The 21,677-nt window shown below is 39.0% G+C and overlaps 2 protein-coding genes across 6 annotated transcripts; both read right to left on the bottom strand.

Annotated features, from left to right (window-relative positions):
• Window positions 1-204: 204 nt before the first annotated feature.
• Window positions 205-7,415, bottom strand: LOC113081928 (eukaryotic peptide chain release factor GTP-binding subunit ERF3A-like). Its single transcript, XM_026253847.1, has 14 exons — window positions 6,980-7,415; window positions 5,725-5,766; window positions 4,276-4,530; window positions 3,662-3,695; window positions 3,491-3,568; window positions 3,149-3,329; window positions 2,720-2,874; window positions 2,472-2,612; window positions 2,003-2,096; window positions 1,723-1,803; window positions 1,460-1,633; window positions 1,253-1,342; window positions 935-1,103; window positions 205-839 (listed from the first exon to the last, which is right to left on the bottom strand). The coding sequence occupies exons 1-14, from the start codon at window positions 7,182-7,184 to the stop codon at window positions 787-789; spliced, it is 1,752 nt and encodes a 583-aa protein (XP_026109632.1). The 5' UTR covers window positions 7,185-7,415; the 3' UTR covers window positions 205-786.
• Window positions 7,416-7,725: 310 nt separating this feature from the next.
• Window positions 7,726-21,505, bottom strand: LOC113081919 (pyridoxal-dependent decarboxylase domain-containing protein 1-like). 5 transcript variants are annotated; one of them, XM_026253830.1, is made up of 24 exons: window positions 21,365-21,505; window positions 20,296-20,369; window positions 20,089-20,157; window positions 19,854-19,928; window positions 19,118-19,267; window positions 18,314-18,503; window positions 18,133-18,201; window positions 16,936-17,014; window positions 16,746-16,830; window positions 16,568-16,616; window positions 16,373-16,474; window positions 16,116-16,241; window positions 15,963-16,013; window positions 15,112-15,156; window positions 13,558-13,618; window positions 12,410-12,480; window positions 12,176-12,281; window positions 11,577-11,748; window positions 11,258-11,376; window positions 11,045-11,166; window positions 10,848-10,940; window positions 9,506-9,602; window positions 9,308-9,406; window positions 7,726-9,201 (listed from the first exon to the last, which is right to left on the bottom strand). In XM_026253830.1, exons 2-24 carry the CDS (start codon window positions 20,367-20,369, stop codon window positions 8,972-8,974), a joined length of 2,334 nt encoding a protein of 777 aa, XP_026109615.1. In that variant the 5' UTR covers window positions 21,365-21,505; the 3' UTR covers window positions 7,726-8,971. The 5 variants fall into 5 exon arrangements, with proteins under 5 accessions (XP_026109615.1, XP_026109614.1, XP_026109613.1 ...); XM_026253829.1 differs by lacking the exon at window positions 21,365-21,505 and adding an exon at window positions 21,105-21,356 and having other exon boundaries at window positions 19,118-19,264; XM_026253828.1 differs by lacking the exon at window positions 21,365-21,505 and adding an exon at window positions 21,105-21,355.
• Window positions 21,506-21,677: the final 172 nt, after the last annotated feature.

The following is a 21,677-nucleotide window of genomic DNA, read 5'->3' as shown; positions in this document are numbered from 1 at the left end:
AACATGAAAAATAGAAATAGAGTCAAAGTTAAAGGAGAAATATAGAAACAACACAGAAAGCATTTTTAAAAAAGGGGTTACCAAGACATCTGTATAACAGGACAGAGATACAGGTTTAAACAAATGTCTATCACATTTCTCTCTTTTCTTTACTTTTTTTAAAGAAGAAACACCATCATATAGAACAAAAGAATTCAAGAATTATTTTTTTTCCCCAGTTTTATATTTTATTGTCATAGAAGATGCTTTAATAACGTGAATACGCTCATGCACTTTGCAAGAACGCTATGTGAACAGAAACCAAAATGGGAATAAGCAATGGGAGACATGTACAACCAAGATATTAACATTTTGGTTTCCATTGGTTAATCATTCAAACATTACTGCTCATAAATCACTTTGTTAACAAGCAAATCTTGGTCCACATACGTTTACTGTATTTGCTGCCATTATATTTCTCTGATGGAAGCAAAAAGAAAAATGATAAAAAATAAAATAAAAAAAGTTTCTCTTGCCGTTTAACATGTGCAGACTGATGAAGAACAGGTCATTGGGGGAGAACCTAAAACAATGGCATCGCTGAGCTCTCAATATGAGAAAGCTGACACATGTGGACTTGATTTCATTTTCATTTGCTTAAAAACAGGTTTCTTTAAGAGAAGTTTTTTAAGCTGGTCTTCGGGAGGTGGAGAGGAGAAAGGACAGGAGGGCTATGAAGTGTGCTGCGGCTGAAGCAGCATCTGCCTCCGCCTCGGTCAGTCGTTTCACAACCACCAATCGTTCTTTTCAGTCCTTCTCCGCAACAAGTTTCAATACTTTTCCAATGGCAATGGTTTTCCCTAAAAGACAAGACATATTCACAAAACACATTTAAATTGAAAATCCAAGTTAACGACAAGTTAGAGAGCTGCTTTTGCCAATAATGTCCCCTCACCTTCATCACGTAAGGTGAAGCGTCCCATTTGAGGGAAATCTTTGAAGGTCTCAAGGCAGATGGTCCCAGCTGTTCTTAGGCGAGCAATGCACACTTGGTCCTGTTTGACAAAGCGGGGTCGCGTTTTGCTCTTGTCCCCCGTCTTTTTGTCTACCAGACAGATTAAGGCCTGTAAAAGGGGCCACAGGCTCATTTAAACCACTTTGATACAGTACTAACTCTAAATGAGGGCACCCATTCATTATGGCCACATTCACGCATAAGAGAATTTCTGCACAAATACTAAATGTAAAAAACAACAATATTTGCAGCCATTACCGTAATTTGCACTTCTTCAATGCAGGTGTGGATATGAAGAACTGCATTGTAACCTGGGCAGATGATTGACTTGTGTTCAATGATGACTATCTGAGATGACAGAAACAAAAGCACAATTAATATGAAGTACTGCAGTAATCATACCGATAGACCTGAACTTCGTATCGAAGCTGGATCATTATTTTAATTACAGTGGAGTTCACTGACCTGGGCATCAAACGTGCGCCCAGTGTGGCAAAGGTTCTCAGCGGTGCAGAGGATGAAACCTGGCAAGATCTCCTCCTCTTCAATGCCTTTGAGTCGCAACTTCAAGTTCTCTCCCGGACTGGCATCATCGGTTTCAACATCGTCAGAAAGCAAACTCAGCACCTCCACAGTGTGCTGCACACAGATGAGACAGGCACAGATCTGCCAGTCAATTCTTTCCACAAAACCTGACGTTTTAATGGCTTACGTTACAATAATCTTACCCTGTTGGGCATCATAACAAGTTGCTGAGCTTTGCTGATTGATCCTGACTCCAATTTTCCCAATACCACAGTGCCCATATCCTGCAAAAACACCAGAAGCAATTTTTTTTAAAACCATGTGAAGGGACATCAGAATTATTAATTTTTTTTTTTTTTTTTTAAAGTAAAATGGCTAAAGGAACCAAAGTCATGTATTATGAAGTTAAAAGTATTCATACAGTTCAAGATAACAACGGGGGAGGGGGCATTTATATATTTTTTTCCCTTCTCCTCAACTGACCTTATATTTGTCTACTATGGGTAACCTGACTGGTCCATCACTTGATCGGTTGAAGTTTGGCAAACTGTCCAGATGTGGAATGAATGGTAACCCTCTGTCCATAATACACAAAAGTGAGACACATTATTTCTGTACTTTTATGATATTTAAAGCAGTGGTTCTTAACCGGGGCCTGGACAATCAGGACATCTCAGCCAAGTTGTAGGGTGTCCCCAGTAAGTACCATAAAGCCTATGGTAATAGAACTAAATTTGAATATTACATAGGAGAAAGTACAATCATAAACTGACAATCATATTTTTTAGCTTATTTATTCTTATTACAGAAGCACAAGAGGAATATTTCAATATTTAATCTTAGAAGGGATGGCTTGGGAGTCAAAAAGGTTGAAAGCCAGTGATTTTTTTTTTTTATACACTTGTCAAAAAGCAATCAAACAAAACCTGAATAACCACAAATCAGCACTTACGTATACCAAGGGCAGTACTCTGCTGGCTCCTTCAGATTGGCCCCAGTAAGTCCCGAACATGGCATGAAATGAACATCTTTCCTGGGGTTGAACCCGACTTTCTTCAAAAAAGGAACAAGTTTCTCCTTACATTCTTCGTATCTATGTGAAAACAGGATAAACGGATTAACGCTCAATACCATTTTTTTCACAAAACCAAATAAAATACAGTAACAATAGTCTCTGTGTATAAATGTCCATCTCCTGACCTCTCCAGACTCCAGTTCACTGTTGGGTCATCCATTTTGTTTATAAGTACAATCAAATGCTTGACTCCAGCAGTTTTGGCCAACATGGCATGCTCCCGCGTCTGGCCTCCTTTCTCAAAGCCCGTTTCAAACTCGCCTTTCCTTGCAGAGATTACCTTCAGATAGAAATAAAGAAATGAATTGAGAGGCTGAAGTGAATGAACAGGCAGTAAGTTTCTGGGCTTCCAGTGAAAGTCAAGCCTTTTGAGACAGACAAATAGCGCCCTCTACTGTGTCATTAACACATTGAATCTGCTCACAGCTCAACAGTGGAGAGGCTTTTTTCCTATGGAGATCATGCAGATTTTTTTCCTATGGAGTTCATGCAGGTAGCATGAGTGGATATTTCTCACGGCTCTTTTTGAGTGCCTATTCAATGCTATGACTCACCAGCACTGCCAAATCAGCCTGAGAAGCACCCCCAATCATGTTGGGCACAAAGCTTTTGTGGCCTGGTGCATCCAGAATGGTAAAGTGCTTTTTCTCGGTCTCAAAGTATGCACGTCCGACTTCCACAGTCTTCCCTTTGTCTCTTTCCTCCTGGTTTGTGTCAAGGGCCCAAGAGAGGTACCTGAGGAAAACCATTAACTATGAAAAACTGCTCCACCTTAGGCAAAAAAAAAAAAAAAAAAAAAAAGTACTGCAGTGTTATGAGCTTCAGCTGTTTATGGAGGGAATGGGTTTGACTGCCCACCAGATGTTCTGGTAAATAAACTTAACTAAGCTAATTACCAAGTTTCCCTGTTCTTCTCCTTGGCTTCCCTCTCGTACTTCTCCAGAGTTCGTTTATCCACCATTCCTGTTAAATACCTGCGAAGGAGGGGCACAACATTGGCTATCAAGAAACATGGGACGGAAAAACCAACATCTGTTTAAAACTCTGCGGCAAAATAATCAACTCACATGATTTGTCCTCCAATAGTTGACTTTCCAGCATCTGGAGGAAGGCGAGATAAGAAAGAGACAGGGTGAGGCCAGGACAGATAAAAACGGTAAAATTCTGTTCTCTAAAGACATGTTAAAAGTGTTCCCCATGATGCTCTTGAGATATGTATGAACAGATGCCTTGAGGGTAACTGATTAATAATTAAGCGGTTATATAACAAATCCAAGCAAATTAGAGCCAAGTGCAAAAAAAAATGAGATGAATGAAACTCTGACGTTACTGGAACAGCTTATTTTGAGAAACTGAAATGGAAGCTAAAAAAAAAAAAAGATTTAGAACACCAAAACTACTCCATGCAAGAAATGGCATGGAGATCTTGCAAAGATACATATTATAACTCAGCATAACGCCAGCGATATATTAAGGAATCCAAAGCAAGTGAACAATAGAAAAGTCTATAAACTAAAAAAATATTGATTTATTTAAAGTCTATCTAAATCTAAAACTCAATCTGGCCTTAACATTAAAAATCTTTTAATGGAAATGAACCCAAAAGTAAACAGCGCTTGAGGAGTTTAAACAGGACACTGGCATCGAATACATCATGTAAATGCAGTATGCAAACACTAACCGACATGGCCAATGAAGACTACATTAACATGTTCCTTCTTGGGGGCATTTGGCTGTGTGGGGACTACTTTAGGTGTTGGCACTACTTCCTCCTCCTCCTCCATTCCTTCCTCTTGAGGCGAGTCTTCTCCAGCCTGACCCCCGTCTCCTCCAGGGCTGCCTCCTGGCTCTGCCTCAGCCTGGCTGGGCTCACTCCCTTTCTGCTCCCAGGTGTCATCTGATGCCATCTCTGCATCGCCGTTCTCCATGGGCGGAGCTGATGTCAAAGTCAACATGATCACTTTACACTGTTTATCCAATCACTGTTGATCTTGAGCAGTAACAGTCGTTTCCGTTCTGACTAATACTGCTGTGTCTGGTGTCAACATAATTGTGCCTAAAAGCTATTTTGAACCATAACAAAACTTAGAAATCAAGATGACATGAAAACAGTAATAAAAAAAAAAACAACAACAAACAAAATAGCTCTTCTTGTGTCTGTTAGCAAGGTGAAGGTCTGTTCTCACCAACATGAACGTTCAACAAGAAAATTCAATCTAATGCATTAGAAATGGCAAACAGGCTGAATGAATATGCACATTTACTCTCTGACAGTTGGTGGCACTGAAGTAGACAGTAAGGAACACTCCAGTTCATGCTATGCAACTCTTACTGTATTTTTCGGACTATAAGTTGCACCCGAGTATAAGTCGCATCAGTCCAAAAATATGTCATGATGAGGAAAAAAACAACTCGCACTGGACTATAAGTCGCATTTATTTATTTTTACAGCCGCGAGGGGGCGCTCTGTTTTTCAGTGTAGACTAAAGGAGCAATGAGCAGCATAGAGCGCCCTCTCGTGGCTGTAGACAGTAATGTTTTCTCTTGGTTCATTTCTCTCGGTTCATGTCAAATTAATTTTGATAAATAAGTGGCATCTGACTATAAGTCGCAGGACCAGCCAAACTATGAAAAAAAGTGTGACTTATAGTCTGGAAAATATGGTAATTTTTTATACCAGTTTCTCACTGTGTACCAATATTTGTTTCCAACAGACATTTAGATTACAATTTTTCCCTTCACTTTGGTGTTTATCAAACTTTACCTAAATACACCACAATCTGGTTAAATACTTGGCTCATGAGTGCCACCAAGTCTTGGTTTTATGTAACGGCAACAGCTCTTGAGCGTATGACCAGAGCACGGTTTGTATCGGTTGAAAAGTTTTTTTTTTCTGGTTAAGTTCCATTTAAACAGAAGCATTAACATGTTAATTCAAAGTAAAATGCTTATCACATTGAATTATTCACATGAAACATTCATCTCGGTGTGAACAGGACGTGTGTTAGATCGTTGGAAACTGGAAAGCGAGCAAGCACAAGTTACTAGCCACAGACTCATCTGTATGTTTGTCATCATTATTACAGGGATGTGAAGCAAACTGTGGTTGTGTGTCTCAGCATTTACTTACCCTCAGCTTCTGACACTTCCACACTGGCGTCTGCATCGGGACCTGCACGAATAGAAGACGCTTCTTTTTACAGCTGTAATTACACAGGACAGTCTAGTTACTAATAAGATGAATCATCTTAAAAGGGAAACTGCATGACAACATTGACACATTTACAGACAACAATCTGCACTGTGTAATAGGAGTTTGTTGAATGGCATATCGTCCACTTGTTGCAAGACAAAAATAGTTTAAATGGATCACCAAAAACACTTCCATTTTTTTTGTCCAAAGGACATTTTATTTTGTAACACAATCACTTACAGAAATCATAGTCTGACATAAGAAAGTCTGAGTACCATAAATTGCTCTCCAAAGATAGTAAGTTAACTAAGCATGGAAAAGTTTAATAAGCAGATCAGATCACAACGTTTACCTTCATTACACGCTACACTGATCTTTCTCAGAAGACCTGCAATGTGTACCTTACAAACACATTGTATTCAAACACAACAGCAGACACAAAGGCTTCAGGTAAGAGTTTAGAAACTTTGCTGTAGTGAAAACACTTAGCTGCCTTGGTATCAGTGGTAAATGCTTCTGTATTTGCACAGATGATGTTGAACATGTCCAGTTTCCTAGAGTCGTGATTTAAGCGGATCAGACCAACAACTGTCTTCCATTGTTACAGTATATCAGCACAACACATAATGGTACACCACGTCTGCAGGAAGACAGCACGAGGGATAAAACCCACCCTTAAACAATCAGCCAAAAAGAGCCCCTCAAACAAAGAATTCAAGCATGGGGAAAAATGTTTTTTTGTGAAACTCCAGTCCCCTGATTATCAGTTTTGATGATATTTTTATGCAAACCAAACGCAAGCACCCTTTGTGCAAGTTTACGTGTTAATAAAAATTAAACAAAGTTAAATAAATAACAAACAATTAAACCGAATACACGTAAATCTATATCATCAAGTTATATGTTGTTATTCGTCTAAAATTGCTTTACAAGCACCTACACACAAAGTCTCCATTAAACTAAATCACTTTCTAGCACGAGCAACGGTTACGGTGTTATTGAAAACTTCTTATTCACGTCAAGAAAGTTTTTCAGCTTGTTAAATCGCAAATTACACGTTGGCCCCGTTTCCGCTCCGAGTCGTTGACGATAACTCTGGTGTTCGTTAGCATCCGTGCTAAGCTCACGCGAACAAGCGTGTGTGCGGCTAACAGCTAATGCGGCTAACTGTCGTTAAAAACCGGGAACTCACCCGCTGACTCCACCGTTTCCGTGGAGCCCTTCTGGCCGAAAGTCGGGATGAATTCCGCAGCATGCACGTTGGGGACAAAAGGCTTGGCGTCCACGTTTAGGCTGGTAGAAAAATCGTTGGAAAGTTGCTCGTCGACCTGGGCCTCGCCATCGTCCTCCTGATCCCAGGAATCAGGAGCAGTGTCTATCGCCTCCATTGCGTCCATCTGCTGCTCCGCTCCACACACACGCTTTCAAGCCACGGACTAGATCGCTTTCGTGCCCGGCCTTAGCCGCTGTTAATGTCACCCCGTGCTTCGTGAAAACTTTGTTAGTGGACTGTGGCCTTCCCCCCGTTTGGTAGAAATCAAACAGCCGGTGTCTCTCAGCGAGGGGCGAGAGAAAAGGGAGTTGACTAAGCACTCGAAATGAGTCCTCGTGTGTGCTGACGACTCCCCTGACCTCGCGGAGCAACAGCGAATGGGATTCTGGGAAATGTAGTGCTTTTGTTTCTGAAAGAACGTGCGGCGTCGGTATAATAAACTACATTTCCGCATTATGGATGAACCCGGTCGTTTGCTGACCTCTTTTTTTTTTTTTTTTTTTTTTTAATTTGAATGGTTTAAATTTGCTTTTAAAATGTATTTTAAGCTTATTTTTAAATAATTTTAATGATGTGATAAAGCACCCGTTTTAACGAACTGCTTACATTAAGTTCAGCGTTTTGGGAAAAAAAAGAAGAAAAACTCTCCAAGCTCTTATTTTTATTTTTTTTTGTACCATTTTCTTTATTGTCATTTACATAACTGCTCATTGTAAAATAAAATAGTAATTATAAAAACCACTCTATTCTTACTTTTGACACAACATTTCAAGTCAGCACTTATCTCCCCCAAAGAAAAAGAAAAAACAATGCTTTATTGCACCAGTTAAGACCGAATCATTTTGAAAAGATGAGCAGATCAACAATTACATTATTCAGTAAGGAAGCACAGTTACGAAAAGAGCACCTTATACCCTCCAAAAATATGGATGGACGTGTTCTAGCTGTAGTGAATTTACTTTCCATTAATTATTCACACAATATTCATATGCTAAAAGAAACTACATAATTTCCCCAGTAGCAAGCTTTTTTTATGTGCTAAAAACAGTTAACATTGGTGTAAACAACAAATAAGGATCTTCATTTCAGTACATTATATTTAGCCTTCATACACATCAAAAGAGACATCTCTGAAACATTCTTCACAGTGACAACAGTATATGATAATCATTTCACTTCTGGTAAACTTTCCTAAAGGGCTGGATGGATATCTGTTTGATTTGATTTTATCATTATTTATTCCTCTTATTTTAGCAAATGTTACTTAATTCTAAATAGCCTAATGTCCTTAAAGATAATTATTTATAGAATAAATAAATATTCTGCTGTTCTGATTAAAGTGTGACATTCTGTACATAAAAGTGCAATAAGGCTATGGTTTGATTAGAAACAGCTGCATGAGTCTTCAAGCCTCAACCTTCCTTCTCACGCGTCTGCCAGTGGAGTGTACATAAAGCTAGACCAGCTTTTGGCAAACAAGACATTTTTACATTAATGTACATGACGGTAAGGCCACAATAGCCCTTTCGTTGTGTAAATAATGTGTGGAAATGGATCAAAAAAACCTGTCAGACAGGCCTATAGATGACAAAGATAAGCGTGCAACACCAAAACGTAACAGCTGTGTCAGCCATCATGGAAGGATATACTGGCAATGCACAAAGAACTGTGAGGAGAGATCCTATAATATATGATTAACCGAAACCTTAAAAATGTGCAACTGATTACGAGGGAAAAAAAGGGACGTATACTCAGACATTACTTCCATGAGATTCCAGTGTTTTGCTATTTGCATTTAAAGCTGCTTCTTTCCTTAATTTCAAGAGTGGGTTGCTCAAGGCATCAAGGTCACGGACGCAGATTCCTCTGTGAGACAAAGCCAACCTGTGGGACATCCCTTTAGGAGTGGTCTTATCTAAGGGCGTCTACACTCTCGGTCTCTTGTCCCTCTGGTACACGCTGGTCTGACAAAGCCGTTTCCGTCTCTATGTGGACGTGATGCTCCTGAGGAACCTCTGCCTCCTCGGCATCGATGGCCTGCACGTGTGCCGTTTCCCTGAATGATTCTTCGAGGTGGCTGACAGAGCTGGTATCACTGACCGAGTCTGAGCCCGCTCCGTGCCGCCGGAAGAGTTTTTGGCCTGTGAATCACATGGTTTGATTAACCCTGAGAGCTCTGTCAATTTAATTATTTTGTGGACATAAAGTAATTCGGTATAATTAGGGTCACAATGATCTTAGTGTTACCTGGAAACTGTTTGGTGACAGACTTGGGGGAATCAAGGGAGGCTTCTTTATTCATCTGGGCTTTTACAGAATAAACCGGCTCGGTGCTGTCCAGACAACCTATGGAGGTAGAATAGATGCTATAAAAACCTGAAAACTACAATTAAACTGATATTTATTGGACATTTTTGTGCATTACAAACTTTAAAACATCTATACCTTCAGCTAGGTTGAAAGTTCTTCCTTTGACAGAGGCCTGAACAGGGGAGAACCAGTTGAGCACAGAGCCCACCAGAGGGATCTGTCGAAGCACACCCTGAAAAGAAACATTTTGTAATGATTTCATCAGAAAATTATTTAATAAAATGATGAAACCAGCATTGTTGAAACTGAAAATTAATTTCAGAATGTTTTAGTATTTGGTTTGTCTTGATCATGATCGCATGGAGTCACATGCAAAATATCACATATTAAAATAAATCAAGTCAAAGAAAAGGGGTCAGGGGGTTATGAACTGTGGAAACCAAAATTCCCTTGATCTGTTGACATAAAAGAGGTCATTGTACTATAAAAACATCCTGTAAGTTTCAGAACTCAAAACACTCTCATTAGTCTAAAAACAGCTTTTATTGAAGCTAATCTGCCAAAGCGACAGCTTGTGGAATGTTCTACTCTATGATGTAATAATGTGGATAAACCCCGCCTCTGCTGAAGATCAACGCCTGCTTCTACATTGCTGCCAGTTTAGCCCCGCCCACTGATTTGCACATGTAGTGTGAATACTGAGAGGGGAATGTGTAGGTCTACGAAGAAACAAAACGATAAAGATGCTCCGAAGACAACAAGACACTTTGCAGTGCCACGCCGTGTAAAAAGAGAGTTGCAATGCAACCTCCACCCTTGCTTTGCAAAAAAAAAAAAAAAGATCTCAAACACTCGTTTTCTCTATTCTTTAACTATTCTATCAGTTTTCTTTTAATTTATTATATCATTTAAAAGCCCTTGCTATGTGTACTGCGTTAAAGCTACCTGAGACTTGTTATAGCTCTTGTATATTATTGCTCTTTTGTTGTTTTTGATTGCTTCCATTGTCCTCATTTGTAAGTCGCTTGGATAAAAGCGTCTGCTAAATGTAATTTAATGCCTTCCTTCTGAACCTAACATTAGAAAAGAGTGAATGAACTTTATTTTTAATGAAGATCCAGACCACGTCAGTAAGAACTTGGTCCTTCGTTCACTTCATTTTACCGTGGATCATAGCAGTGGTTATTTACGTCCGCGTATACAATCCACCACGGCTATTCAGATGGAGAGAGTTAATAACAGGAAAGAAAATAGCCTATTACTTCTAAATGTTGTTTTTCTATGTAAAAATCTTGATAAAATAACTGTACCTTAGAGTACAAAAAGACAACTAAAAACAATGGCAGTTCATGACCCCTTTAAATATTTCTCGACCACTTTATGCCTTAACGTTTCTTCGTGTATTTTACAGGTTTGAATAAGATCTTGTGATCTCAGATTTATGGACCCTACTGTCCACCAAGATATATTCACTCACCTCCTCCATAAGTTTCTCTTCATTTGCTTTCTGAAGTTGCTGCTCAGCTTCCTGTATTCCTCTTCTCACAACCTCCGTCATGTTCTCAAAAAACTAGCCACAAAAACACACAGATGCATTACATCTCCTTAGGTTTCAGATTTTCATTTTCTCCTTCCATTATTAAACACCCATCCAAAGCAAAAGTCAGTGCAAACCTTTCCACTTTCCTCAATGTCTTTTCCGATAGATACTATAGTTTCCACCAACTCTGCCACATCCAGGTCTTCTGTTGCCATACCAATGAATATGCAGTTTTTCTCCTCACAAAACTCCGGACCTGCACACGAGACAGAGGTTTTGAGGTCACGGAGTTCATGTGAATTACACCAATTCTACAACTGTCAATCATAAGACCATCAGGAATTTACCATCAGAGAAGTAGAGGTCAGTATCCAGCTCCATCAGCTTCTTAAGCAAGTCACTGTTGATCTTCTCCACCCTGTATTGTCTCTTGTCTTCATCCAGGTCTGTGCTTCTGGCCTCATACCTTTTAAAAAACAAACGACAAACAAAAATAACCTGTTTAACACTGTGGAAACTTACAACAATGCGAGAGAGGAACAGAGGGTATCAGGGTCACTATATCCTTTTAGCTCAGCTGGCAGAATAGGTCACGTTTTCAATTTCAATACAGAATGTAATGTCAAATTTGCTTTAAATGATGCAGGTTTGACTCCAGAGTCTCACCTCACAACTCCAAGACCAGGCCAGCTCTGGTCCTCAATGTACGAGAGTGAAGCTTGTTGTAGAACCTCGTCCTTGAAGTCCTGTCTGAAGCGTAGGGTGCAGCTCAGCACCGGAATCATCTCTCCCAGCTTCTCCACCAGTGCAGCCACGTCGTTCTCCTGAGTGCCTAGAGCTACACACACACACACACACACACACATATACACACACCCTATGAGTATGATATGTTAACTTCAAGTGTATCTCACCACTGCAATACTGCAAAATCAATGATACTTTTATATCTTTGCATAAGGATAGAGAATAGTCTACTCAAGGCCCTTTTTTGCGGAATTATTTTTCCTCAATCCTCTCTCTCTTTATTTATTTATATATTTATTTGGGGAAAATATTTAAACAGAATGTCAGAAATCTATCTGGCCAATTTCTTCTGATTTCTTCCTTGCACCCATTTAATATAGGCGTGCTAAAATGTATAGAACTTGCACATAACCCTAATTTCTTAAATATATAATTAGCTCTATCGTGTATGCCTCCAGTTCTTAAGTCAGTATGGCTTAGGCCTGAACACGGTGTTAGCATTGCCCCAAATGTCTTACCCGCAGCGGTCATGAGGGGGCTGAAGCGAACACAAGTGCCCTCATCTTCCAGCTCAACCACATCCACACCACTTAGGGGAACCTGCTGCGCCAACTGCTCGCCCAACTGTCAAATCAGATCAAAGCAGTCCGGTAACTCATTTGTATGGAAATGATCTCGGCACTCTATTATAAATGCTCATAATTCACCCTATTTATTTATCATAATACACCACGAGTAAGAGAAGCATTTACCCATCTGTTTAGGGCATCAAGGATATCTCTTTCCTCTGCAACATTGCCTTTTACTGAGCCACCACTTGAGGCTGAAAATTAAAAAAAAAAATTGTGAATAGTCAGGATCTCTTAGTATATACATGCATAACATTTCTGCAGATATCCTTATTTCATAAATCTTTGATGGATAGAAGTTTAAAAAAAAAGAACAGCATTTATTCACAATCTTTTGTAACAAATGTCTTTACTGCCACTTTAAAGCAGCAGTCAGTAAGTTTTGCCTCTTTGTTGCCCAGATTTATTTTCTTAAAAGGATAGTTCACCCAAAAATGGAAATTTGATATTTATCTTCTTTACCCCAGGGCATTCAAGATGTAGGTGACTTTGTTTCTTCAGTAGAACATAAACCAAGATTTTTTAACTCAAGCCTAACCTTATATCAGTCTTATAATGCAAGTTATATAATTCTCCTTATATAGTGGACTCCAATGGGGGCCAGCTGGTTGAAGGTCAGAATTGATTCAATGCAGCTTCAAAGGGCTCCACACTACCCCAGCAAAGAAATAAGGGTTATCTAGTTAATCAATCCACCATTTTCTTAAAAAAATATATGTATTTTGATACTTTTCAACCACAAATACACTTCTTGCCCTAGCTCTGTGATATGCTGTTTTACCTTTTTTTGGCAAAGAACGTGTGACTGTTTCCAGGAATTTTCGCTTTGTAAACACCGGGCTGGTACTTCAACCTAAATCACGTGTCATTTCCAACATGATTACGTAATGCGTGAGGTCGAGCTAGTGCAAGATGTGTATGTGTGGTTAAAAAGCATATAAACCTTTTTTTGTTTTTTGAAAATGACCAGTTTTTTTTTTTGCTAGATAAGACCATTATTCCTCGGCTTGGATGTTGTAGAGCCCTCTGAAGCTGCACTTAAACTGCAATTTGGACGTTCAACCCATTGGCCACCATTGAAGACCGTAATATGGAGAAAAATCCTGGAATGTTTTCCTCAAAAACTATTTATTGTCAACTACAAAAGAAAGACATAATCATCTTGGATGACAATGTAACCTTGCTAAATAAGCATTTTCAAAAAAACAATTTACACAAAATGTTTGAATGGTTTACATACACACACATACAACCAAGAAAAGGAAACTTACGAGTGTTGCTGTCTTGTGAAAACCTGAACACCACCACAGGAGAATTCAGTTCATCCTCCACCTACAAACATCAGAGAGACACAGAGAGTGGGGACAGGCTCTCAAAACACCAGTTACACATAAGCATTCACTGCAGGAGGTCTTAATGTCATGCTGCGGGCACTACCATGTTAATGCAAAATTGGTTTAGTATTTAACTGTTGTAATGCAATGAGGCTTTTTGTTTGCTTTCAACTGGTTTGACAGGTCAATCTGGATCAGCAGTTCTTAATTCCAGCCCTTAATTCCACATTTGTACGTCTCTCTTATGAAATTTGTTTTATTCAAATGTACTGTAAGTTCCCTGCGAAATGGACATCACAGGATATTCCGCCATGATTCCAGTTCGAAGCGACCGTATATGTTCCATTGAAGTGTGCGAGACTTTAGTTTAAATTGTACTTATTCACTGAGGTATATGAGAATCCCACTGAGAATCTGTGAATGAATGTTCAGAAGTGAAGTAAACTTCAACAGATATTCCCTGCTCAGGGAGTAGGGAGCAATGAACACTGGGTAGGGACCATGTCAATGGGTCAGTCAAAAGCTCACTTCTAACGAGCTGATTATCTGAATCAGGTGTTAACAAAAGAGAGACATGCCAAATGTGCAGAGCAGGGGGTCGGGATGACTGGAATTGAGAACCGCTGATCTGGACAATGTGGCACATGACCTTAAGTCAAGCATTAGTGCTGCTGGAATGTCTATTTGATGCTGGAAGCTTCGTTATCACTAAGAAAAGCTTACGTCGTTAAATTACAGGAAAAAATGCCCATTATTATAATTATCAAACAATGCTTCCTTCATGACTACTGGGCATTTTCATGAACAAATGTCTAACCACCACCGACATAAATTAAGTAAACGAAGCCTTATAAATATCACAGAGTGTCTCTACCTCTTTGTATATCTTAAAAACATTAAATAGATGTTGTACTGTGGTTCCTGTTATAGCAATGCCGTTTATTTTGAACAAACAAGTGTTAGTATTACACACGAAAACATCACCGCTTAATTTTGCTCCATCTCTCACGAGGGCCATTTTAATCATTTCTGCTCAATTCCCATGATGCTGCATCATTGCTCCAAAGCGAGGGCCAGCATTGATGCCCAACGAGTCAGCAAGCTCTGTGAAGTGACATTTCTCAAATGTTTTTGCACATGCCTGTAGCACTGGCAGGCCTTTACACGAATAAAAGCCTTTAAACTAAGCACCAGCACTTATGGGTGGACATGGTGAGGGAGGGAACGGTGGAGGAACAGCGCGAGTGAAAGGGAGAAGGAGTGGAGTGGGATCAAGCAGGCAGAGGGTTGGTCCCACCTACAATAGAGAGTATAAGAGAGCCCAGCACGTCCCGCAGCGAGCCCCCGGAGATGGGAGGGACCCGGGAATGAGACACCACATCCTGAAACCAAGGCACCCACGCTCACTACCACACTATGTTCACAGTATAAGAGCTGCACACAGTGCTGACGCTCACACAACATACATATGACGAACACTCTGCTCTTTACCATGCGCAAAGCCTCGATGAGAGACACCTCACTGTCAAGGACATCCTAATGGTGGTGACACAGAACAGAGGTGTTTGCTTTTAAGGTTTTAGCCTAGATGCTCTGAGTGACAGGACAAAGTGGGCCACTGACAGATAGAAAAGAACAAAATTTCAAGAAGCTGCCAGATAAAGTGCAAAGTAAAGTACTTGTTAATATTTTCAGCTGACGTATCTTAACCCGATGATACTGTCTGGTTGTAAATGCCAGGTGCTGATGATGTCATCGAGATTTAAAGGTATAGTGCACCAAAAAAGGTAAATTCGGTCATTGTCGAGTTTTTAAGTTTTCTTTTAATGTTTATATTTTATTTCAAATGTCAATTAGTGAAAACTATTTAAATAGTTATTGCTTTATTTAACACTCCTACCATACATTATTTTTTTGTGGTGCCATCTGAGGGAAGCTGATACATGAATAATGTCATATTTCAATCTGTACCTCACACAAAACTATCGTATGGCTTGGAATATAGGTCCAAATCAAGTGGGCCACTTTTATGCTACTTTTAAGGAGTATCACTTTCCAGTCCCCATTTATTTTCATTATATGTAAGTATGAAAAATGAGAAATTCCTCAAAACGTGTGTGTTTGATGGAGGAAAGAATGTTATACTTGCAACTTGGGATGTGTAACGACATTTTGGGGTGAACTAGGAAGCAACACCAACTCAGGACATAGGAAATATTCATTAATATGCAGTAGCTTCAAAATCATTTTGATTCACATTCTTTTTTTGTGGCGATTGTGATGCAACACTAAAAGACTCTGGGCCAACACACAGCTAAATGAATGAAGACAAGTTCACCTACCGAGGTTTTTATTGAAGCCAGTGTCTTCAGATGCTCCAACAGCTGTTGACTCTACAGGGAAACAGATCAATTCCCAACAAGGTCAGATTAATTCTTGTGTTTAAAGTACAGTGCATCGGATTATTATCTAAATTAAGTTGGCAGGGTACTCACTAGCTGCGAGGCATGCTTAATCCTCTGTAAAATCCCATCATGCCCAAGGTACTGAAGGGACAGCCAGAGAGGCAAAGCCCGAAGCTTCTCCACTGGCTGGCTAGAGGTCAGACCCGCTGCGAGAGACTGCCCCCAAGCGGCAGGGAGGATAATTAGCATCAGGTTTTTGCACACAGTACAGTCGTATCTTTTGACTGCATTTCCATATGACGTGCTTTAAAATGATGATTGGTGTTTAAAATTACAGTCCATCTTACCAGAGCCGGATCCTCATGTCTGTAAAGAGTGACAGCAGGCACAGCCGGCAGGCCCAACCACGGCCCTGGAGTTAAAGTCATACTATCACACTTGGTGGCTGCCTTGATAGGGAGAGGAAGAAAATAACAGCACATGTTTTAGAAAAGGAAACAAATGTGGGCATATTTGTGCTTAAAAAAAAACAAAAAACATACTGTGACAGTAGAAGAAACCTGACCAAGAACAAGTGTTGCCAAGTTCACCCTGAAAGAATAGCACAGAAAAGCAATTTATATGGTGAATATTAACTATAAACATCAAATCTGTTTATTTAAATGAAAAAGTAAATCAAGTAAAAGTGGTACTTCAAAAACAGGACCAGTTAATACCAACCCCTCCACATGGAGCCACATGTTGTGCTGAACGCAGAGCTCTTTCAGACGACTGAGTTTGTCTGTGTGACCTGCACCTGGCGTTCCTGAGAGATTCAGGGAATTTTAATGACTGCATGCAAAACTGACAACCAACAAATGCTTGCAAAAGCTATACTGCTTGAATAAGTAAGGTCTAATAGCGGACTGACCAGCATTTGCGATCAACAGCAATGGAAGCTTCCCGGACTCACGATCATCTCTGATGAGCTTGTCAAGCAATGCAACATCCTGTGCAAAGACAGGTTAGTGAAAAACACACCATTTCAACACTTGTCTCATTACTTGCACTTTTCGACCAAAGTTTCAATTTCATTTGTCTTTCAATTTAATGTGTTACATTTGACTGTCTGTAGTGTTTTGTATCTGCACTAAGGCAAATTCCTCGTTTATTTTTTACTTGTATTAATATAAATCAGGGGAGGGGTCAAGGACTCATTAAACTGATCAAAAGTAATAGTAAAGACATTTATAATGTTACAAATGATTTCTATTTAAAAGAATCCTGAAAAGAATGATCACGGCATTCATAAAAAAATATTAATTAGCACAACTGTTTTTAACTTTGATACCAATTGTTTGAGCAGCAACCCAGCAACCTATTTATATATTATATTATTTATATATGAAATTTGTTTAACACCATCATGTCAGCAGCAAGGCTATCTTCATGGCGAAAACTCAATAAATAACAAAAGTCATACAATTAACAAGATGCTATAGAAGACATTTAAGGTTAATACTAAATTTAAGGTTAATACTAAATACTAAATTAACCTAAAGACTCATCCATCTTTTCCACAGCACTTAACCAACTAATACTAGCACTTTTCCTTTTCTTGTCTTTCCATTTATATGAAAAAAAAAAAACACTGGCTATGCGTTCTATACTAGACTAACTGAGACTTGTCATGGCACTTGTATTCTGTTGTTGTTCTCTTGTTGACCTGACTGCTTCTATTGTTCTCATTTGTAAGTCGCTTTGGATAAAAGCGTCTGCTAAATGATTAAATGGAATACTAGACAAATGCGAAAACTTTTTAATATAAATTATTTAGGCTAAAACCACTTTCCAAATTCAAATTTTGTCTATTTACCTTAAAAACTGTCAAATCAATATATTACAATGATTTCTAAAGGATCATCACTACTGAAGACTAAAGTAATAACTGCTGAAAATTCAGATTTGGAATCATAGGAATCAATTACATTTTAAAATATATTAAAATAGTTCATTTAAATGTTACTGTGTATTGGTCAAATAAATGCATTTTTGGTAAGCCCAAGAAAAATCCCTTTTAAAAACGTAAATAAATTATAAACCTATCTACCAAGAGACAACTTCCTACCATTTGGTGCAGCGAGCCAAACATGGTGTTACAGGGCACAATACAAAGACTTGACAGAGGCAGTCCCAGCTGAAAAACAAACACACAAAAAATTGTCTAATCAATCAAAGTAAGCATTATCAGCCTCACATAAACACACACATTTCCTGCAGTGACGTGTGACATGGAGGTGACACTGTACCTGGCTGCAGAGATGCTGTCCCAGGCCAGGTCTGGACGCAGCACTTTGGTAAATCACAGGAGGTTTAGAGCTGAGCACTGTAAAGCCCTCTGTAGCGTAGTCCTCATAATGAGTATTAATAGCTAGCCGACACATCTTCACCAGCCCCTCACAGTCATCTTCATGATAATATGCAGAGCCATTCTCATATCTACGAAAAAAAGAATTAACTTTGAAATATCTCAAATTGGATATGCATTTTTATTCTGTTCATCAAACCGTTATGATGTCTTTAAATTAACCTTTAAAATTATTGGTATTAGTTTTTAGTTTTTTATTTATATTGTTTTGACAAAACACTATAATATTGTTATAATATTGAGTTTTAATATTGGCCATTTATCGGACATTATATGAAAATAATTTTTGCTTATTGGTATCAGCCAAAACTGGAAAATCAGTGCATCCATAAAAATAAATAAATAAAAAGTTAAAACTTATGGTAATTTGCTTCAAAAATCATCTTATAAAATGGGAAAAGCACCTATTTAATATAATAGATGCACACAGACTGAGATAAAGATTCCCCTTGTCCACTCTTATTCAGCATTAAATCTGTCATTGTTCTAATGAAAAGATCAATGTTTTGCCGGCTAAGCTTTTTAAGTGAAGACACTGCCAATAACATTTGCTGAGGTGAACCAAAGGTGGAGCCTATTATTGATGCTTTTACACGCATCTCTAAAAATAGCTTTAAATCACTTAAAGTGTGTGTATGACAGGGAGAAGAGAAACCCCCAAAACCACATCTGAGCTTGAGCATACCTGAAAAGCCTGCAGAGCCAGAGAGTGGTATCCGACAGGATGCGTGTGGTCAGTTTTCTCAATCTTTCTCGTTCCAGGACAGAAATATATGCAGCCAGACTGTGTCCCAGTAGAGCCATGTGTCCCTGCTCTCCGACATACTGCATCCTGCTGAACAGACGTTCATAGTTTTATGACACACGCAGAGGGGTTTACACATGCTCTGGGTGCAATATAATGGAGCTGTTCGCTCTTGACGTCAATTTGTGTACACCAACCCTAAAGAATACTTCAACATAGGTTTGGTTAATCAGTAAAATAAGGCTTACGGCGTTACTCAAAGAAACTTTCCATTTTGTTCTACAAATAATATATAACACAGATCTTATTTTACTAAAGAAAAGCTGAATTTCAGTATCATTACTCCAGTCTTCAGTGTCACATGATCCTCCAGAAATCATTCTAATATGACGATTTGATGCTTAAGAAATATATCAATGTTGAAAACAGATTCAGATTTTGAGGAATCTGTGGTACTTTTCTTTAGGATTCTTTGATGAACAGAAAGTTCAAAAGAACGGCATTAACTTGAAATAGAAATCTTACATCGTCTTAACCATCACTTTTGACCAATTTAATGCATCCTTGACCTTGTAGAATAAAAGTAATAATATATTTTTCTAATAAACTTGTTCATAATTCTTATATGATTCATCTCTAGGCTTTAGGATGACAAACAGAGCATGCGGTGACCTACCGATGACCCTGCTTTTCATCTTCTCCATGCATCAGGTTCTGGACAAGCTGGAGTATGCTGACAACATCCTGTCCACTGTCAGAAAAATATGGAAAAGGGATAAGAAAGGCCTTCAAGTGTTTTATAGCTAATATGTGTGGACTATAAAAACCCACAAAATGCCTTAAAATGAACAGGGCAGAGTTACAGAGCAAGAAATGAAACAGTGTGATTACAGTACTGGAGTCTCACTCACTCTCCTTGCAAGGGTCCTGGAAAGTCTTTCCAACTCAACTTTCTTCTTTCTTTGCCCTGTTCAGATTCCCTGAATACATCCCAACAATGTCAGTTATATGTGAAACTAAACTATTGGACATACTGTCAACATAACAAAGATAGCTAAGCATTGCCATTTCTAATTGCAATTACTGAAAATATCGCAATATGAAAGGTGAAGTCTCACAGTTTTCCACTTTCCAAAATCTTCATGGCATCAGAGAGATGGTTTCCCATCTCAGCAAGTGTAGGGTCCATCATCTACAATTACACAGTAAATATATATGGTTATGTTTGAAGGACACTGCATTGAAACACTGGAGAACTCGCAAACTTGATGACAATGGCTGTCACATCAGGCTCATACATTTCACCTGTAGGGCACCTTCGCTGACTGTGAGAGAGGAGGAAACATTTAGGCCTCTGTCTTTTTGTGATAATTATACATTTAAGCACAAAATAAATAGCACAAACACTATTTGCAGCCTAGACAAACACTGGTCTATTTGTAAACTGTGCTAATTTGTGTAAAATGAGCCTGCAGCGCGTCTTAATTCGTGCTTTATCACTTCTGCACTAATAATTCCTGATATTCAGGATGTGTGGGGCGTGTTAAAAGACGAAAACCTGTCGGATGACAAGGCTCATTTCAATACACTAGCACTCATCAGGTATGTCCACCTTGTCCAGACAAGGAACAATTTAATGGCATGTCCTCATGCGCATCCTGTTCTAACACAGCACTTCATTTTGCAACACAATTGATTTTTTTGGCTCACACTTGCACATGAAAGTGGTCTGCAGACCACCATCTATTAACACTTCAATATTCAGCCACACTTTCACGTTTAAAGAAGACAGCGAGTATCAAGCTCCACGCACTAACAGTAAATATTTGATACAAATGATGGCAATGACAGTGAATAAGCTTCCCGTACTTTAATCAAATGAGCGAGTCCTTCAGGGAATGATACACTGTCCTGCATTTAACATTACCTTCATTTCGGCTTATCCGTGCAATGTTTAAAAACCCCGTCACAAGGACCCGACGCGTGTCCCCCGTGCGTCGTCGAGTGCTGTGTATTTTAAGGAAGCAAATCCAAAAAGCACACAAATCCAGCTCAGGTCCCCTCTCTCTTCGATATATTGTGCAGTCAATTGAATAGTGTTACTTCCTGGTGTCATGCCGCTCCACGCTGGCAGCGCTGACGTAGCCTAAATATACACCCCCTTTACAGCTCCTCTGTCGGGTTTACCTCAATGTGAAGACGTGTAATCTGTTTTTATACAGTCAGTCTCTGGTAATGATGCAGTGAAGTGATGTGAAGGCCGAGCCGAATCGGTTCTTTCGAACAGTTCGTTCCAAAAATGAATAAATAAACTGGTTCGAAAACCCTTTTGCGTCATCACGTGGTCTCTGACATCTCCAGTGTCATCACATGCCTTTTATGATTAAATAAAAGTAAGCTGTCCATGTTCAGTTTGTTGTTGCTCATAAAAACATGGTAAATACGAATAAAAATCTAAAAATGAAAACATAATATACATAATAATAATAATAATCCACAT

The sequence above is a fragment of the Carassius auratus genome, unplaced genomic scaffold, assembly GCF_003368295.1.
Source record: "Carassius auratus strain Wakin unplaced genomic scaffold, ASM336829v1 scaf_tig00035347, whole genome shotgun sequence".
Classification (NCBI taxonomy): domain Eukaryota; kingdom Metazoa; phylum Chordata; class Actinopteri; order Cypriniformes; family Cyprinidae; genus Carassius; species Carassius auratus.
The sequence above is the reverse complement of the archived record's forward strand: the minus strand, read 5'-3'. Positions and strand labels throughout refer to the sequence as shown.